This window comes from Pseudopipra pipra, chromosome 3 (genome assembly GCF_036250125.1).
Source record: "Pseudopipra pipra isolate bDixPip1 chromosome 3, bDixPip1.hap1, whole genome shotgun sequence".
Taxonomy (NCBI): domain Eukaryota; kingdom Metazoa; phylum Chordata; class Aves; order Passeriformes; family Pipridae; genus Pseudopipra; species Pseudopipra pipra.
The window spans coordinates 61212166-61229743 of record NC_087551.1 but is presented as its reverse complement, the minus strand read 5'-3'; the positions used below and the strand labels follow the sequence as shown (position 1 = coordinate 61229743).

Genomic DNA, 17578 nt, shown 5'->3' with positions numbered 1-17578 from the left:
TAGGAGCCTGTTTACACTATCAGAATTCACACTATCATAATAAGACAGTTTTGAGAAGTTAACAGCTATAATATTTAATATATAGCAAATACAAAGGAGTCAGTAATTTTGAAAATTTCTCACAGATTGGCTTTAGAAAATCTTTTAATAATTTTGGGTCAAGTTAAATCTTTGTTCCTCTTTCACACCTCCTCACTGGCACAACATTACAGAATACCAAATTTGTTTATATTGGGGTTTTTTGTGTGACTTAGAGATTAATATTATCAATTAATTGCATGAAGGATGCCCAAAAAACCCAAACAAAAACAGTTGTGATTTTCAATGAGGCTGTAAGTCCACAAGTGAGAGACAAAGTAACCTGAATTCATTCCCACAGTCACTCCCAGTTAACACTCTTGTTTTCAGAATTCATATCTGGTTTTCCTTAGGAAGGATTTCTAAAATGGTACAAAAGTTGATCCAAAACCCCTAACTCATTAAGGTTAATTTTGTATTTGAGATTCATGGCCACCTTCATTGTCTAGGTACATATGGCACAGATTTATCTAAAAGGACTTTTCTGACACTAGTGAAGTCTCGACATCACATGCAGCCATCTGTGTGCCTGGAAATGGGAGCCTTGGGTTCAACATAGGCAAGCTCCATCTTAGTTATTAAGGTTCCAGTTATAAATGTCGGCCTTTTAATGCTCTAGGGCAGCGGTTTTGATTCGTTCCCACAAGGTGGAGTAGTTGTAGCACAAGGGTTGCAATGTGGCTTTGTTTGGAGCTGAAAGCAAATTTACTGTAAGGCTACCATAGAAAGATAAGGAACCACGCAACAAGATAAAAGGATTGTCCAGTTTAATGGTCACTCTAGTGAAGGAATGTAGACATAGTATCTCTTGATTAAGCGTTATAAACAAAACAAAACAACACAGAAGTGCATGAAAGAGCAAGTGCACACTTTCTTAGACTATAAGCACTAACTTTTAAATAGCAAAATTGGAAGGAATAGATCTTCTCATTAATATTGGAAACTAGTTCCATTGTAACTAGGTGAGTTTTCTATATCAACATATCTAGAGCCATGATAATTTGAAATAGGAATTCAAAATAAAAATCTAAATAAAACACCATTACTCTACTTCTCTCTTGGAAAAATTGAAACTGTGTTAGTATGTTGAAGACTTGAAAGTAATTTAAATAAGGCAAAGTTTTGGTTAGTTTACGTTCATATAATGTAAGTAAGTTCTCCAAAGTATTTTTTGGGGAAATGTTGCAACAAATAAGTAACTACAGTGTGGTAAAGAGATAACACTCATATGTAAATTATACAGAATCTCAGGGTAGAAAGACTGTATATGGAAAATATACAGCAGAAAAAAATATTTGCACATAGTAGGCTTAAATAAAGTGTCTGTTCTATTTAAGTCCTTTTAGGACTTTTTTTCTCCATTGTCCATCTGCGTGAAAAAGGGGAGGGCAGTTTAATCCCAAATGAGAAAATTCCTACCCTCTACTAAAAGCAAGACAAGATCAAAGAGTAGGACATTTGGGAAATAACATCTGTCACCAATCTGCTGCTCCTGCTTGCTATAGATGCCAGAATGTTTCTCAACATTGGGTAACTGCTGCTTCTGCCTCACGTTATTCACTGCTTCTCAGGATTCACTTGCCAGTGAAATGAAGAGCGCCAGCATTACTTCTGCATTTGACTCCATGATGGTATTTTCCACTATTGCTTCATGCGTTATTGCATTGTTTTATTAACAGTATTTAATGAACTCTGAGGACTGCTTCAATGCTCCTTTTTTCCACTAATTGCTTTCTTTGCAATTGCTAATACAGCAAATGAGAATGTAGAGAATGTGTGACAGTCCACCAGTGGGCTTTTCTGTTCCTATTTCCACTGCCAGACACACCTAGTTTCTTGACCTACCAGTCAAGTCCCTGACATCTGACAAGACTGAAGTAAAGTGCAGCTAAAGAGTTCAGTCTTGACACATTCATGGAATACAGATTATTAAACAGCCAGGACACATTAAGGCCATTACTGAAAATACAAAGCTGAGATATTTAAATACAGTCCAATGATCCACTTAGTGCACAGTCTTGTGAAGGCTGTAAAGCTGGCAGTCCTTTGATAAAATGAAGGCAGACAGGCTTGTGAATAAAGTCTGGAAGTTTTTTAAACATGCCCTAATGATTTTTTTTTCCATTTAGTTTTTTTCCTTTAAAATCTTCAAATTTTAGCAAGTCCAAATGTTATTGAAAGTATTATATGCATAGTATTACTATTACCATAGTTGTTAAACTTCTAGATAAACCTGCAAAGCTTAAAATAATTCAGAACTTTACCCTGCATTATGGGAATATTATTTTGTACCTATTTGATGATTGCTGGAAGACTGATGTCACACATTCATAATTTCACTTGATCCTACTGAATTTTCCCTGTTTTTCCCCTTCATTGTATATTCATTGATATTGATATACTTGTCATAATGCATGGTGTTCTACTGTGTCATATTCAAACCAGAGCATTCATTTCATTATGGAAAACTAATTTTTAGAAGTGCTCTATCTTTTTGTGAAGATTTTTGTGATGTGCGAAAACAAAAAATACAGCATTACTGAATGAGTGAGAAAGGGAAAGAAATTTCCTCTTTGCAGCTGAAATCCCAATGCCTGAGTCACTCATGATATTTTCAAAATGTTTCTCAGAAAGAACTATTTGAAAGCAAGGGACTGCACCTTGTGCTCTGCAGGTCCCTGCTGAGTCAGGGCTCAAATAAGAGACTGTCACCAACTCAAAATGATAGCAGACACAGTGCTTAAAAACAGAGCTTGCAGCTATCAAAGTTTGTTTTTTTCCCAGCGGTATTGTCCTGATATTGTGTTGCGTTAGATCCTTTGAGTAGTTTCTTCACAATACTCTCAGTGGGAGGCAAAAGCTAGACATGAGTAGGAGCTGGTAATTACCATGGTCTCACATTGCCCCAGGCACCCCTATACAAGAGCTTTAGGGCCAGAGAGTAAAAGACCTAGTGAAATTAAAAAGAGAAAATTATAGTGGGCAGAAGATATTTTACCTTGCATTGTTGCACCACTTCAAGATTAATAGAGGTGGAACAGACAGGGAGGGGTTTCTTTCTTTATTCCCTGGGTAATGTGTCTACATTAGACAGCTCAGGCAGTTCAACAGTTGTTATGTCTATCCATCAGTTATTCAGATTCCCTTATTGTTTTGAGGGGCCTTTCAGCAGCACTGCAGAAAAGAACAGCACATTAAACAAAGATTACAGTTATAAAACAATATAAAGAAGTAAAATGGAGGACTCATTGAAAGGTGCAGGATCTAAAACTACTTTTAACTCATTATTTTTAAGGTGACTATATTTCAGGTCACCAACAAAGCTTAGCTTTAAAACTTAGATCTTGCTACATTTTTGTAAGAGGGCATCCTACTGTGTAAAACTCAGTCGTGGGAGTTAAGAGTACACTGAGCTGCCTGGAAATCACTTAAGACTCTTGTAAATGTCCACTGATGAAAGCGTAAAAGCAGCAATGTTCATATATTACTTTTATATGCTTTTACAGCTGGCTTAATGAGCTCTGCTTTTAAACCAAGTTCCTGTCATACTGCTTTATAACAGGGCCAGTCTCTCAACTAGGTAGAATATTCTGTCCTGAATATTGGAAGCTGGAAGACTCGCAGCCTATACACAGCTGAGACAGATAAAAAAATATGATGTTTGTATGATTGCTGTATATTTTGCAGGATTCCTGTGCTGCCGACATAGTACCATCCATTTTGGAAGGTGGAAAGCAGTTTGGTCTTTCAAGGAACAGCCATATTGCAGTTGCATTTGATGACACCAAAGTGAAAAACAGGTATGATTGTTTCAGCAATGAGTTTTGGTGGAATAATGTCAAAATAAAATGCCCCTCCTCATATTCTCAAAAGCATCTCCCAAAATTATGGACATAATCTGAAAAAGATCACATTCTATGACTAATTCATTTCATTAACCAAACCTAAAATAGCGTGAAATCTAGGCATTGAAGTGCCCACCTAAGTAGCTGTCACAGAAACAGTTTACCTCTTTCTTTGGGCACACAAAGATCCCAAACAGATTTTCAGAAAAACAAACAGAAGAATGTATCCATGTCATCCAGCTGAGTTCATAGATTGCTTTTTCAGAAGAAAGTTTTTTTATTCAGTAACTTGATAATTTCTTTTAATAAGAAAAACTTTTTTCCTCTTTCCTCCAATAGTTAAGATCAAGCTTGCACAGTAAACAGACATAATGACATCGACCCCGTAAAGTATAACAATATATACATATAGATGTTGACATGCAAAGGAATTCTGTGAACTGTGTATGAAAATGCAGCTATTTTCAATTGATTTGAGAAGGTATAACTTGTTAATTCTTCATTTTTTCTCTGAAGGCACGTGGTCATTAACAAATATGCCATGTCCCACTACTAAGCACTTGTGTTACCTTATAGTTTACAAATCCATGAGGCTCACACTTATTTTTCCCTATAAAGATGTTGTACTGCATATTTTTGCATATGCTAATTTTAGAAAAGTAGGAATGATCCTGGCCTGATCATTTTCTTGCAATGATTTTTCACATTTATATTATCAACTATTTTCAGGTACTGACTTCGCAGCCCAGCTTGAGCTAGGTTAGTGATGTGTTGCCAGTACAACCTTAGCATCTAGAGAATCGAAATAATTTCTTCACAGGTTCTTTGCTGTAGAGGAGGTTCTCGGCATCACCGTTCTGTCTGAGGGGTCAGCAGACCTGCTCAGACACAGCCTCATTTTCTATTGGGAGAAATCAGAATAAGTATTTTATATCCTCATTGTAAACTCTTCTCTCTGCATCTTTAAAAGTTTTGCAACCTGTCTTCAGGCAATACAACTCATTAGAAATTCAACATTTGCCAGCTGTCACTACAGCTCTCTCCTCTTTGTGAGTATTGTGTGGATGATGGAAAACGCTGCTGGAATTTTACAAGTGCTGGGATTTTTCTAGCTGCTACAGCTGCAGCTGAGAATTATATCTTGAAATTCTATGTCAAGATTGCGGTTTTGTAGGGACTAATGAACACTTGCATGTCAGGGATCAGATATGTGTGAAATGCAAGTTGCATATAATCAAATTATTTTTCTTGAACTCTAACGGACAGGTAGAATTGGCCACCAACTGTAAAGTTTTTTTAGAGGAACACAAAAAGGTAAAGCAGATGAATTTGTCTACTCCCTGACTCCAAATATCTTTTCCTTGGTTACGGTTTTCCTGTTTGTTTGATTTCTAGACTTACAATTGAATTTGAACTCCGAACAACAGCTGATTCTGGCTTGCTGTTTTATATGGCCCGCATCAACCATGCTGATTTTGCTACAGTTCAGATAAAGAATGGTCTGCCTTACTTCAGTTATGATCTGGGGAGTGGAGACACCAACACAGTGGTTCCAAACAAAATAAATGATGGCCAGTGGCACAAGGTATAATAGTCTCTAATGCTATGTTATTCTTTGTAATGCTAAGAGTGAGCTTTTTTTGGCCCTAAGATATTTTCAAAATGTAATTTACACAAGCCAAAACTTGTATAAATTAAGACTTTCTGGGGGAAAAATCATGTAGCAAAATTTGAGTTTTCAGATTCACTGGAACACAGAAATTTGTCCTTCAGAGAACATATTTCTGGACATATTTAAAATATGTCCCATTTATAGTAAGGAACTGCAGGAAATGTTCCTTCCTGCCTAATAGGGCTCAGGTGAGTATCAGCTCACGATGATGGAATACATCATTAAAGCCAGTTGTTTCTACATTAATAATGTCATTGTTAAGCATGGTGCTAAGAATAAAGAAAAATAAAGAAAAAAAAAAGAGGTAACACGCAAGTAAACCTTCCCTGGATTATTAATTCATTAAGGAATAAATATGATATACATGGATGTATTTGACAGCTCCATCCGTGACTCTGTGAGGGGAAGCATTATATGCAATGCCTGTAGCATTTAGGAATAATATCACAACCGTGAAATTTAGTATTTAAGTGGGCAAGGACAACAGACACATAGTATATTCATTAGGTAACATGCTGGAAGGCACCAATAAAGACAGTGAAGAAAAGAATACATATAACTAGGTTTTCAAATTATATACTATAAGATATACTGAATTTTGTACAGATCTTTGGAAATTCACCATCCACATCCCATCACCAAATCAGGAAAAAATCTAATTGCATTTTCTCTTACACTTTAATTGCTTCATTCCCACTCTGTTCTCCAGGAATTTTATTTTCACTGGATTTTTAGTCATGAACTTTTTGATGATACCAACTGCTCTACACCAAGGCATTTCATAAGTGGAAAAATGAAGCTGTATTCATAATTTATCTGTTTTATGCAATATAATGTCTAGGAGCACTGGCAGTAGACCAAGGCCCCTTCTTGCTAGTCCCTCTGTACATACAGAAGAGATATGTTTTTGTTCTTTAGCCATGCCCTCTTTATTCTAAGAGAACTGTCTGGAGCATGTATTTCTTGAAGGAGGATTGTGCTTTTGGGGCATACAACTCGACACTCCACAAGAGAGGGCCTCTTGTTGTAGATCCTATTTCTGTAGGGGAGAATGAAGACAAAGTCACAATTCCCAAAAAGCACAAGAAAATCCATTTTGAGAGGGGGGAGGAGGGAAGGCAATGTCTTTAAGAAAAGGCCACAGTCTTTGTTTCTAAGAAAGCAGGGGCTTTTCCTCAAAATAATCCCTTAATGACAACCTTTTCTCCAAATTAAATGATTTAGGTTAAAACATTTCCTTCAGGCCTACAGAAGCTACATCGTGCTGCTGGTATCTTTTTAGGTTTTCTGCAAGGGTGTCAGTTCCCAGTTCCTGTCTCACTCACCTAATCCTTCTTCTGCCCCAGCTGTAGTTATCCATGGTTCAGTCCCTCACCTTCAGACCACCATTGTCAGTGTTCAGTCATTCCCATCACATGACAGATATGCTGCCACACTGAAACAGAAGCAGCCACACTAAAGAAAAGCCAAAAAATGCTCTTTGTCTCTCATTGCTACTCTGGTGAGCCACATACTGTGCTCTTTAGAAATCCACTAATATGCATGATGCATTTATCCCTTTTTTGTGCAGAACCATTATTATACTGATTTGTAGAGGTTTCAGTATAAACCTTTGGAAAGACATTGGCCTGTGGTTGTTGAGGTAGAATTTACTCAGCTCTTCAGCAACTGCACTTCCTTCATGCAATTCACAGCCCATTTGTCTGAGCAGAAGTCATAATACCAACAGAACATAGTTGATATTATATTTGCTCTAGCATGAACTATGACCTGAGGCATGTCCAAGCTAGTGGAATCATAAACTCAATATTGTCTGCAAATGTGTGCTGCAATAAAGATTTGCAACCAGTACCATTAACATTCAGAATTTACTATTCTCAGTCCTTAAAATTGCTGTCTAATTCCAGGAAAAAAAATATTGTGCCATGCCTATTATAACATGATGAAGCTTTTTAAAGGAACCTCAAGTCTTTTCAGTAATTCTAATAAATAATGGTCGTGATGCCTCCTAACCCATATGCAATTAAAAGACAGTCAAATGTTTGCACAAAACATTGCTCAGGAGCTTTGTTCCATAAATATCATTCATAGTTGCTGCCATGGTACTTCTGTAACCACTCCTACTACTTTCTCCTGTATTGTTACATATTTTGGACTGTAAGGCTAGTTACAATCTGGAAATGCTTTGTTGTCAGAAAACTATCTGTAATTGTATTGCATTTGTGTGTCTTTCTAGATAAAAGTAATTCGAACAAAGCAAGAAGGAAACCTTATAGTAGATGGTATTTCAAACAGGACTGTTAGCCCCAAGAAAGCTGATATATTAGATGTTGTAGGAATGCTGTATGTCGGAGGATTGCCCATTAACTACACAACCAGAAGAATTGGTCCGGTAAGCAAATTTGTTTAGGTTATCTTACACTCCTTAAGTATGTTTTGATTGGTACTAGTGTCTTTCCAGTTTTGTCTTGTTTTGCTTTTCCCTCAGATTGCTCAAGAATATGAATAAAATGGACCTTAGGAGAGGTACATTACATCCTTTCACTTGGAATCCAGTTAATGCAACAAAAAATACAAATAGAAATAGCAGAGTTACTCTTTTGGAAAAGCAGAAAGTTCTATACACTTGTATCCACTTGGATCACTGTGCAGGTAGCATTTAGGTTGCTGAGTACCACTTGCCCTTTCTCGTTGCTGTAATTCATCTAGCAACAAATGCTAATAAACAGTGAAAGCACCTCCTGCAAGAAGCAGCAGAAGCCAAAATTACCCTGGACAAAGTACCCAATAGTACTGCTACTTACTGTAGTAATCAGTTGTGTATTGGTATTACTAAAAGAGGAGAGAATGTGTTTTGAAGTAAGGCCATGAAAATTCTGCTGTACTCTTTCTGTTTCCAAATCAAATGTTCGTATATCAATTTATCACTGTTTCAGTTCAAATGGCCAGCTTCCATCCTGACACGGAAGATACCTTGAAAAACAGAGAGCCCAGAGAAGTGAATATAAGTTTGGCCTAAACTTTGTAGAATTAGCTAGGAACACTGTACTCTCTCACCCAAGCCATTTACTACATCTATCTACACAACTTCATGTCAGTCATTTCACTTTCCTGATACCCTTCCAGCCTCACCAGATACATCAGTATCTGAATCAGAGAGAAACCTCTTCTGTGCCTTATTTTTCTCTCTCTGCAGAGGGTTCTTTCAAAGCAGAAGCCTGAACTTGAGTGAATTTAATTATAGCGAACAACAAATTAGCCATCTAGTGCAGCACAATTCAGCACAAAAAATAGAATGTGAGTATCAGCTCTGTCTGAGTTCATCCTGGGCAGTTGTATAGAATCAGTAAAGAGAAGGCAAAAGTACAAATCTGGTAAGGAAACAAAACAGACTCCCAAAGAAACTGCAAGATGATTACGGAATGGCAAATACTAGTCTATAAACAGGCAAGAGTCCCCCAGTTTGGGTGGACAAAATAAATACAGAAAAGGGATTCCTAGATCCTGCTTAAGTAAGTCCCTGTAATAACTCATGGACAGGGAACAAAGGGTATAAGTAACCACTCTACATCTGAGAGTTGTATTTCATAAAGAAAACTGACTTGTAAGATAATGTTTCTCAGCAAATAATGAATTGTGCAGAACACCCAAACTGAGGCAAATCTACTGGTAATTTGGATTTACCAAGACAAATCTGAGACACTGAAAAACAAAAGCAATACTTAATTACCCACAACACATAATTCATAGTAGTATCAAATCATGCTCTTTGAAATATATCTGCAATTTACAAATACTAATCTAAGGAGAAAGATAACATAAATCCTTACCTATTGCTCTTTGTCAGAAGTAATGGAGGGAACCCATGCAGATAAATGGCTCAGTCTGGCAGTAACAGTCATGTCAGATTCTGATAGTCTTAAGTGCTTTGGGACTTAAATGAAGCTGTGACTTCAAATGCCATGTAAAAACCAGTGCTTGTCTTCCAATCATTCTCAATAAAATACACACCCAGTGATGTATTAAGAGAGTGTTGTGTTGTAGACTTCATGTAAAGGCTCTGAAGCAAAGTTGAAAGGATATGTTATCTTAATTAAGGCTTTCTTCTAAACATTCATTAGCCTTTTTAGACACTAATTGATTATATAACCAGAGGTGGGTTGAACTCACATTTTAAGCACACAAAACTCTGCTTTCAGCAACAGAGGTCATATTACCATGCTAATGTGTCACCAGATTTGCTTTTCCATAAGCAAAGGGAAATTTTAAACTAGAGAACGTTATTGAGTTGTCTACATATCTTACATTTCTGTGATTTATTCTTGCAGTGAAGATGGAAAGATTTGTTTTCTTTTCCGGCATTTTCCTTTGTTGATAACAAAACTTGTTGATCTGGAGATGACTTTCACTTAGAAATTACAAAAAGGTCTATTTATGAAGAATCTGACAGAAAGCATTGTTCAGCTCAGAACTGAATTTATTCGGTGATATTGCTCGAGTTCTCATGAAAATTTTGTACAGGTATATTTAGCTGTAATAAGCTCTATAATTTCACGGTACATACAGCTTTGATTTACAAGAAAATTCTTGGAAATTCTTTCAATTACTAGTCAGAATACTGTTAGAGGAGGTAGTGTGCAGAGTCAAGACTTGTCTCTGCAGATGTACCGCTATCCTTTCTGTATTTGCTCATATTTCTAGGCTGTATTTTATACACAGATGTTTATTTTCCTCCTTTCTACCGCTCTGCTTATGAATATATCTTCTTTTTCTTTCTCAAAGTACATGTTTTATCATTTTCCTCTCTCCCACTGATATCAGAGATAGACTTTTCTAATTCTAAGTCAAAGATCAAAGCCCTTGTCTGAATCTGAGAACCAAAATGCAGCTTCTGCACACCTTGGAGGGAAAAAAGGAGACAAAGCTCTGGAGGAGATGCCAGTGGCTTCCAGAGGACCCGTTGGTATGCTCTGATCACACCCAGGGCAGCCCAGTGTGTAGCCTAGGTAGTCCCTCACTCCTGCCCCAGGCAGATCTTGCGTACTTACACCACCATTTCAAGTGCGCACACATCGCCCACTGGGAGTCAGTCGTGTGCGCCCAGTGCAGAAGCCAAATTGGAGCTGCAGTTTGCTGCCCTGCACAGGAGCCTCCTTATACCTAAGTACATTCCATGCCTCCACTTGCCTCTCTGGCCAACAGAGCGGCGCTTATCATTGTGGTCATCAGACTACGTACAGTCAACAACCTTTACATAGGGTTGTTCATTTTAGTAGCTGCGTATCTGCATTACCTCTCCTTACCATGCAACATTAGGCCCACAGTAAAGTGATTAAAGGAAGAAAAAAAAAAAACCTAGTAAAATTACCAGCAGCCCAGAGAACTATATCCAGTATCTTCATCTACTTGCAAACCCCATAACCTAGTCAATTAAAAAGGTAAAGTATAGGCCATTAAATTCCTGCATCGCTGATGTAATTTGCTGTTTCATTATGCGGTGTATTATTTTATGTCCCCTCCATTAAGCCAAATAGATGTGACTCAGATCACATCACTGAAAAGTAATGTAATTCATCCTCAGTATGACTAAGATTAGATTCCAATTACAATCAGATATTAAGCATCAGCCATGTAAAATTCAAGTTTTATCCAGTTCCATAAATCCAGCAGAGAAGCAGAGGAAAAGTACTTTTTGATTGCATACTTTAGGCTTACTTTCACAGTTATACATTTTGTTTGAAATATTGGCTGCAGATCATCTACAGCATCGATGGCTGCATCAGGAATTTTAAAATGACAGAATCACCTGTTGACCTGGATAATCCAACTTCCAGCTTCAATGTTGGGAAATGCTTTGTCACTGCCGAGAAGGGAACATACTTTGATGGAACAGGCTTTGCCAAAACAGGTAATGAACAACAATTCTACTGACAGACAAAGAACAGAGAAAGAGGAGATTCTGCTTTCGAAAACTCCCAGTGCTACCTAACTCCTGTTGGCTGGAGGCAAAATGAGACCACTACTTGAAACTGTGATTGATCGTTTTTGGTTATCTTGCCTAAGCATAGACTATATGACTTTCTAGCAAGGTCTCACGCTAAGCACAACCACCATAACAGTTATTTACATGATTTCACATGAAATGGAGTGGATTAATAATGCTTAGTTACTTCACATTACTCACAACACACTTTGTGTGATTTTAGGAATAACGTAATAAATACTTATCTTCATTTTATTGTGCTTCCCCTTTTCTCTCCAAGTTGGTGCATACAGAGTGGGAACAGACCTGCTTGTGGAATTTGAATTCCGTACAACACGAATGAATGGTGTTCTTCTAGGAGTAAGCAGCCAGAAAATGGATGGGCTTGGCATTGAATTAGTAGATGGAAAAGTGAGTAGCAAAGCAGTTTTGTCTCTTTATAAAGATTGGTTTTAGACAGCACAGGTAGTTTAAATGCAAGGTTACTATCCCAATCTCAAGGCATCTCAAACAATATCAGGGCTTTCCTTTATCCAACACTTGTCACTTTCCATACACCTATAGTCTCTTAATACTTTCAAAAGATACTTTAAAAAATTCTGTAACACTTGAGTTTCCTAAAATGACATAATCAGGTCTTAAATTAATGACTATATGAGAAGTTTTGAGGAAAGGCTTTGTCATTAATAATACCGGTTTCTTGTTTATATCTTTTACTCCACAGTCCAGAAAACCAGCCATTAATCTGGCACTATAGAGAGCTTGGGGGAGGGGGCTGTGAAACACCCTAAAACTAAGACCCCAAAAATGGAAATACAGCAATTTTGTTCATTTCCACTTGTGTTTATCTCAGTGACATAACACACATCCCAGAGGGAGAGCAATCCACATAGAGTCGGGTATTAAATTAGAGTGTGTGTACAGTCAGACCATGTTGACTTTAAACAAAAAAAAAAAACAAACAAAAAGAACTTAAGAACCATTTTGAAAACTGGCTGTCTGTCATGCTTTTCAGGTGATGTTTCATGTTGACAATGGAGCAGGCCGATTCTCTGCTGTCTATGAGCCAGATGCACCAGGCAACTTGTGTGATGGACAGTGGCACAAGGTTATTGCAAACAAGATCAAACACCATTTAGAGCTGACTGTTGATGGCAAACAGGTGGATAATAGCAGCCCAAACAGGGCCTCAACTTCAGCGGACACTAATGACCCTGTCTTCGTCGGAGGTTATCCTGGTGAGCATGTAACACAGAACTTGTGCTTTACTTATGCTCTAGTAACACTGCCTTGGTAATGGCTTAGGTACAATTAGGACCAGTATATTAAAGATGATGGGTAAGACTGGCCAAGTGTGTATCAGTTGTCATGGATGCTCGTTTCTGCATCCAGCTGCATTTCAGAACAAGAAGTTCTGCAACATCAAGGGAGTCTCACAGGTACCTCTGCCCCATTTCAAATAGGCACTGTCACAGAGAATAAGGCAGACTTTCTGCCTTCTGCTGCTCACACACACACATAGCCTGCCTCTTAAAACATTCTGTTTAGTAATACCATAATAGTTATGTTGTAATAGTAACAGTATATGGCAAATTTAAATTTAACTGAAGAATGGCAAATTTTAGCTAAAGAATGCATGTATGCCCTTGGGTGGGGCAGGGAACCATGTGTGTAAATCAGCCTGTAAACCTGAGGAACTTAGGAATGTGCAGGGCAGCTTGCAAAGAGAGGTGAGAAGACACCATCTCTTCTTGATTAATGTCTTTGCTTGTGGTCTGCTGGTTTTTTAAGGAAAAAAAAATAATCAAAATTTGCTAATCAGTATTCTGGAAGTCCTTGAGAGAATTGCTTTATGTAGAGGTGATTGAAGAGGATCGAGAACTGAGCTGACCTCTGTAGCTAGCTTTATCTTCCACAAACTGATAATGAATGCTAGTATTCATCTCTTCATAGACAGTCAATAAGTTTATCTAACAGTAGTTTACTTTCTGAAAATGCAGTTGATATGTTTACAAAGTACAGTTTTGTTGCTTTTATAATAAAGTTTCCCTCTAGCTTGCAAACAAAAAAAGCAAAGTAAGTTTGCAGTATCTGTCTACTCTAGTGAATACTGAGGGCAATGGCGATACACCTCTGAGTTAATTCCTAAATTATTTTCTGTAAGTTGTATTTTCCCCCTATTCTGATGTGTGATATAGTGCATCCGAAAAGCCTTCTCTTTCAAGCTCCAGAACATTTTAAAAAATGTCCTTGATATGACATATGAGAGTTGTACTTCAGTCACAATGACTATTCATAAGGACCAACAACTTTATGCCAGAGGGAAAAGAGCTTTGTTGCAGCCTTTTTATAACAAAACAAGATTCTATATAGGAGCTAGTACTAAAGAAATACTGCAGATGGAGTTACTAACTCATTCTGGACTGCGTGTCAAGAAGTATATTGCAAGAGAAACAAATCGCAGTAACACTGCAATCTGTACATACAAGCCTACCCTTACATCATGTTAAAGTGACATTCCTGAGTTCAGACACATGGCAAGTTATGAAATTATTTAATAAACCTACTGCACATGTAAACACTTCACACTTCTTTTGCCATCTAGTCTAGCTTATCCAAGATTTGTTTTTTTTAATATTCCCAATACCTGGACAGCTTCACCACAAATTTGAAACACAGTATCATGGGATTTTGTAAAATTAGTAGGCTTCTGTATTTTCCATTCTCTTGAGGCTTCTCCTGGCTGCATAAACAGTGCAAAACATTTGTAAACCAGCTAGAATTAGCTGATGGAGAATTTTCTGTGTAGAGAAAATTTTCAGCACCACAGCATGGTCAAGAATATAAATTCCTGAGTACCCAAAAAAACTATTACTCGTCTCTTAGTATCACTCTTCCCTGTGCAAGGAGGGACAAATGGATTCAGCCATCTCATCATCTGCGAAACAGAATAATGCTATGGCCAGTCTTTCCTCTACAGGTGTAAAGTTATTTCTGCAACTCTTACTTTATCAGTCACATAGATATGTATCGAAGTGCATCCCTGTAGCAGAGCACTGAGAAACAAGTTGGGCCATGAATTTCAAGCAATTGAGAGAAATATTTCCAGTTTCCCAGTCCAAACACCCTCACTTCTCTCCCCTCCTTCTTTAGTGGAAGAGATGTACTCAAATCCCTGGCTTTACTATCAGCAAGAAAAAAATTCAGCATGCTTGAAAACTGTCAAAAGAAGTCCATAAATGTCCCTTGAAGTCCATCCCGAGAAACTGGCTTTCTTCTGACATTAGAGCCAAGAATTGCATACACTTTGGCCTTTTTTTCTCCATTATTCTGTGGATAAATAGCTTGAAAACTTGAATATCTGCCAAACTAGCATGTATGCATCATACACCATTTATAGCTAGCAAGTTGCATCCATGATTTACAATGGCAGTTTAAATGTGTTCAGATTCTGCCACTGTCATGGTAAGACAGAAAAAGAAAACAAGAGTGGATTATTGTCTAAAATAAGCATTTATCAGATTTACTTATAATCTTTGTAATTTTTTTACTAATTAGTATATACAGCAAATAAAACATTCATATATTGCTGGGGACATCTGTTTTCCTGCAGGACTCTCAAACAACAAAATTAAGTATCAACTCAAACTAACACAGTTCCTTTTTCCTTTTTTTTCCCCCTCCATTAGATGGTGTGACCCAGTTTGGGCTGACTACTAATATCCGTTTTAAAGGATGTATTCGATTTCTGAAGCTCACCAAGGGTACTGCAAAACCTCAAGAGATTAACTTCAGCAAAGCTTTGGAGCTGAAGGGTGTTCAGCCACTGTCGTGCCCTGCAAACTAACTGTCATTCAGCCAATAGGGGTCTGTTTATATAAACACCTCAGATTAAAAAAAAAATCTATACCTAAAATGCATTCATAATAAAATGTCTTTATGCAAGTATTTGAGTAGTGTTTGTGGTATATTCAAATGTCTAATTCAACATACCTCACAAGAATTCATTAACTAACCCCTTCCCCACCCCCTTCATTAAGGGAATAGAACAATAATTTTTATTTATCTCTTTTCTTATAGTTGAAATGCAAATGTTTCATCATTCTTGTGATGAGTGAGACTACGTATTATGCAAGTTGTTCTGGTTTTATGGAACACAGGATCACAGAATATCTCAAATTGGACGGGACCCATAAGGATCATTGAGTCCAACTCCCTTAAAAGCTCCCTAAATGCTTTTGGTGAAGTAGATCTGTAAACTTGTATTCCTTTACTATTCTAAATACAGTGCACTTGTGTGCATGCACAGCTCTGTCCTTCATTAGCATATTACTTTGCTTCAAAAAATTATGCTTTGGTCACTCCCAAGAGCTACTAGAAAATTCTTCTGACCATAATATTTCCCATGAAGTTTCACTGAGAAAATCAAAACTTTGTGTAATCTACATGGCTGCTGTCATGCTATAACTATGGAACCAAATGCAGAAAGGAAAATGTTACAACTTAATGTATTTGGGATTATTGAAGAAAATATGTTGCACCTTAAGTCCCTGCTATATCGTTTGAATAGCGCTGGATTTTAACAGAGGCTATGTTGTTTGATGTTGGGAGATTGAGTTTCTAATGGAGGTACTATAAAACCAGGTTCTGTTACTTACCTCAAAATACAGTTTTAAGTGATTCTTAATAAATAAAGTTTGATACTGCCTCTCTCTCCAATTACACATGATATTGGAAGTTACACATAGCAAAATTCACAAACCCAGTTTTTAAATGAAGATGAAATTTGGACACTTGGAGCAGAATGGTGGTGAAGCAGGAGAATCCCAGAGATTATTAGTGCACCATCTACCACTAATCTCTACTGTTACCTCTTTATGAAATCCTCACTTTAAAAGCAGCTTCCAAAGTTCAGCTCTACTGCTTCTGCTTGATGCTGTCAGTTTGTGAGGAATACTAAATGCAGAAACCACCCTAGATGATCTTACTTAAGTAAAATTTATACTTCTCTGTGGAAATATAGATGGAGACATGAAAGTTGCTGCCTAGATTCTCACTAAAATGTCAAATCCTAGTGATTTTCTTCAGTGCTTTGTATGTTCTAGAGGACTATGAAATCATTGAAATGTGGATTGTTTCAAGTTGTTAAACTGTACTTTTGCAAAGGTTGTGATGCAGAACAGCTACTATATGAATGTAAAAAAAACTAGCTACACAAAAGAAAAAACCCTAGCAATAAGGTAGCAGAACCATGCAATTAAAAGAAAAAACAGTTTTTAATTATTTTTTCTGCCCACAGAGGGTCTTGAGTACACATTTTCAGGACTTCTGACATTACTAAAAGAAGGCAGTGCAAAATTTGTGCATAGGCTAGCCGCAAAATTTGTGTTTGACACTGAGCACTCCTGCAGGAGTGCTTTGTATTTTACAAAAGGCCTCTTTGGCTTACAATGTTTCTTTAAACTGCCATGGGGGAAAAAAAGACATCTTTACACTGGGAAAGTGCATTAAAGAGTTGGTAGTAAATATGTACACTGCCACTCTAATGGTTTGAGGAGTCTACCATCAATCACATACACCTGAAGAAAAACTGTCTAGCTCATGTGAAGCCCTGAAGTAATTGTCTTCAGCGAGTATTCTGGTTTTACTTGCAACTGGCCCTTAATGTTAAGAAACAGTTGATGGCCATGCAGTGTTACCCATGTTCAAAGTGCTAAGAATTAGCAAAGCATACATTTGTCTCTGAAAAAGCCTAATTATGGAACACATATTGTCTTTAACTTCTACATGGTAGTGCTTCTAACAAGCACAATGTAAAATATTAATGTGTTTCTATTTTATTATTTGTGCCTCATGTATTTACCTACTCTCATCCCTATATTTCAGGATAGTTTGAGCAGCTCAAGAAAAGCAGGCCATAACACTTCAAATACAGTTGAGTACTTCCAAAAGTCTTGAAAAATATGAACAAATGAAGCCCCAAGACTTTTCTGCACAGGG

General features: G+C 37.3%; 1 protein-coding gene across 7 annotated transcripts in view; it reads left to right on the top strand.

The window, feature by feature from the left end:
* LAMA2 (laminin subunit alpha 2) overlaps positions 1 to 15526 on the top strand; it is a 358263-nt gene extending 342737 nt beyond the window's left edge. For all 7 annotated transcript variants that reach the window (XM_064649531.1, XM_064649530.1, XM_064649526.1 and 4 more), the window contains 7 exons: positions 3766 to 3878; positions 5319 to 5508; positions 7832 to 7987; positions 11350 to 11503; positions 11859 to 11989; positions 12594 to 12816; positions 15268 to 15526. In XM_064649531.1, the coding sequence (XP_064505601.1) occupies positions 3766 to 3878; positions 5319 to 5508; positions 7832 to 7987; positions 11350 to 11503; positions 11859 to 11989; positions 12594 to 12816; positions 15268 to 15425 (1125 nt within the window). In that variant the 3' untranslated portion in view covers positions 15426 to 15526. The remainder of the gene's footprint in view (positions 1 to 3765; positions 3879 to 5318; positions 5509 to 7831; positions 7988 to 11349; positions 11504 to 11858; positions 11990 to 12593; positions 12817 to 15267) is intronic.
* The last annotated feature ends 2052 nt before the right edge of the window (positions 15527 to 17578 follow it).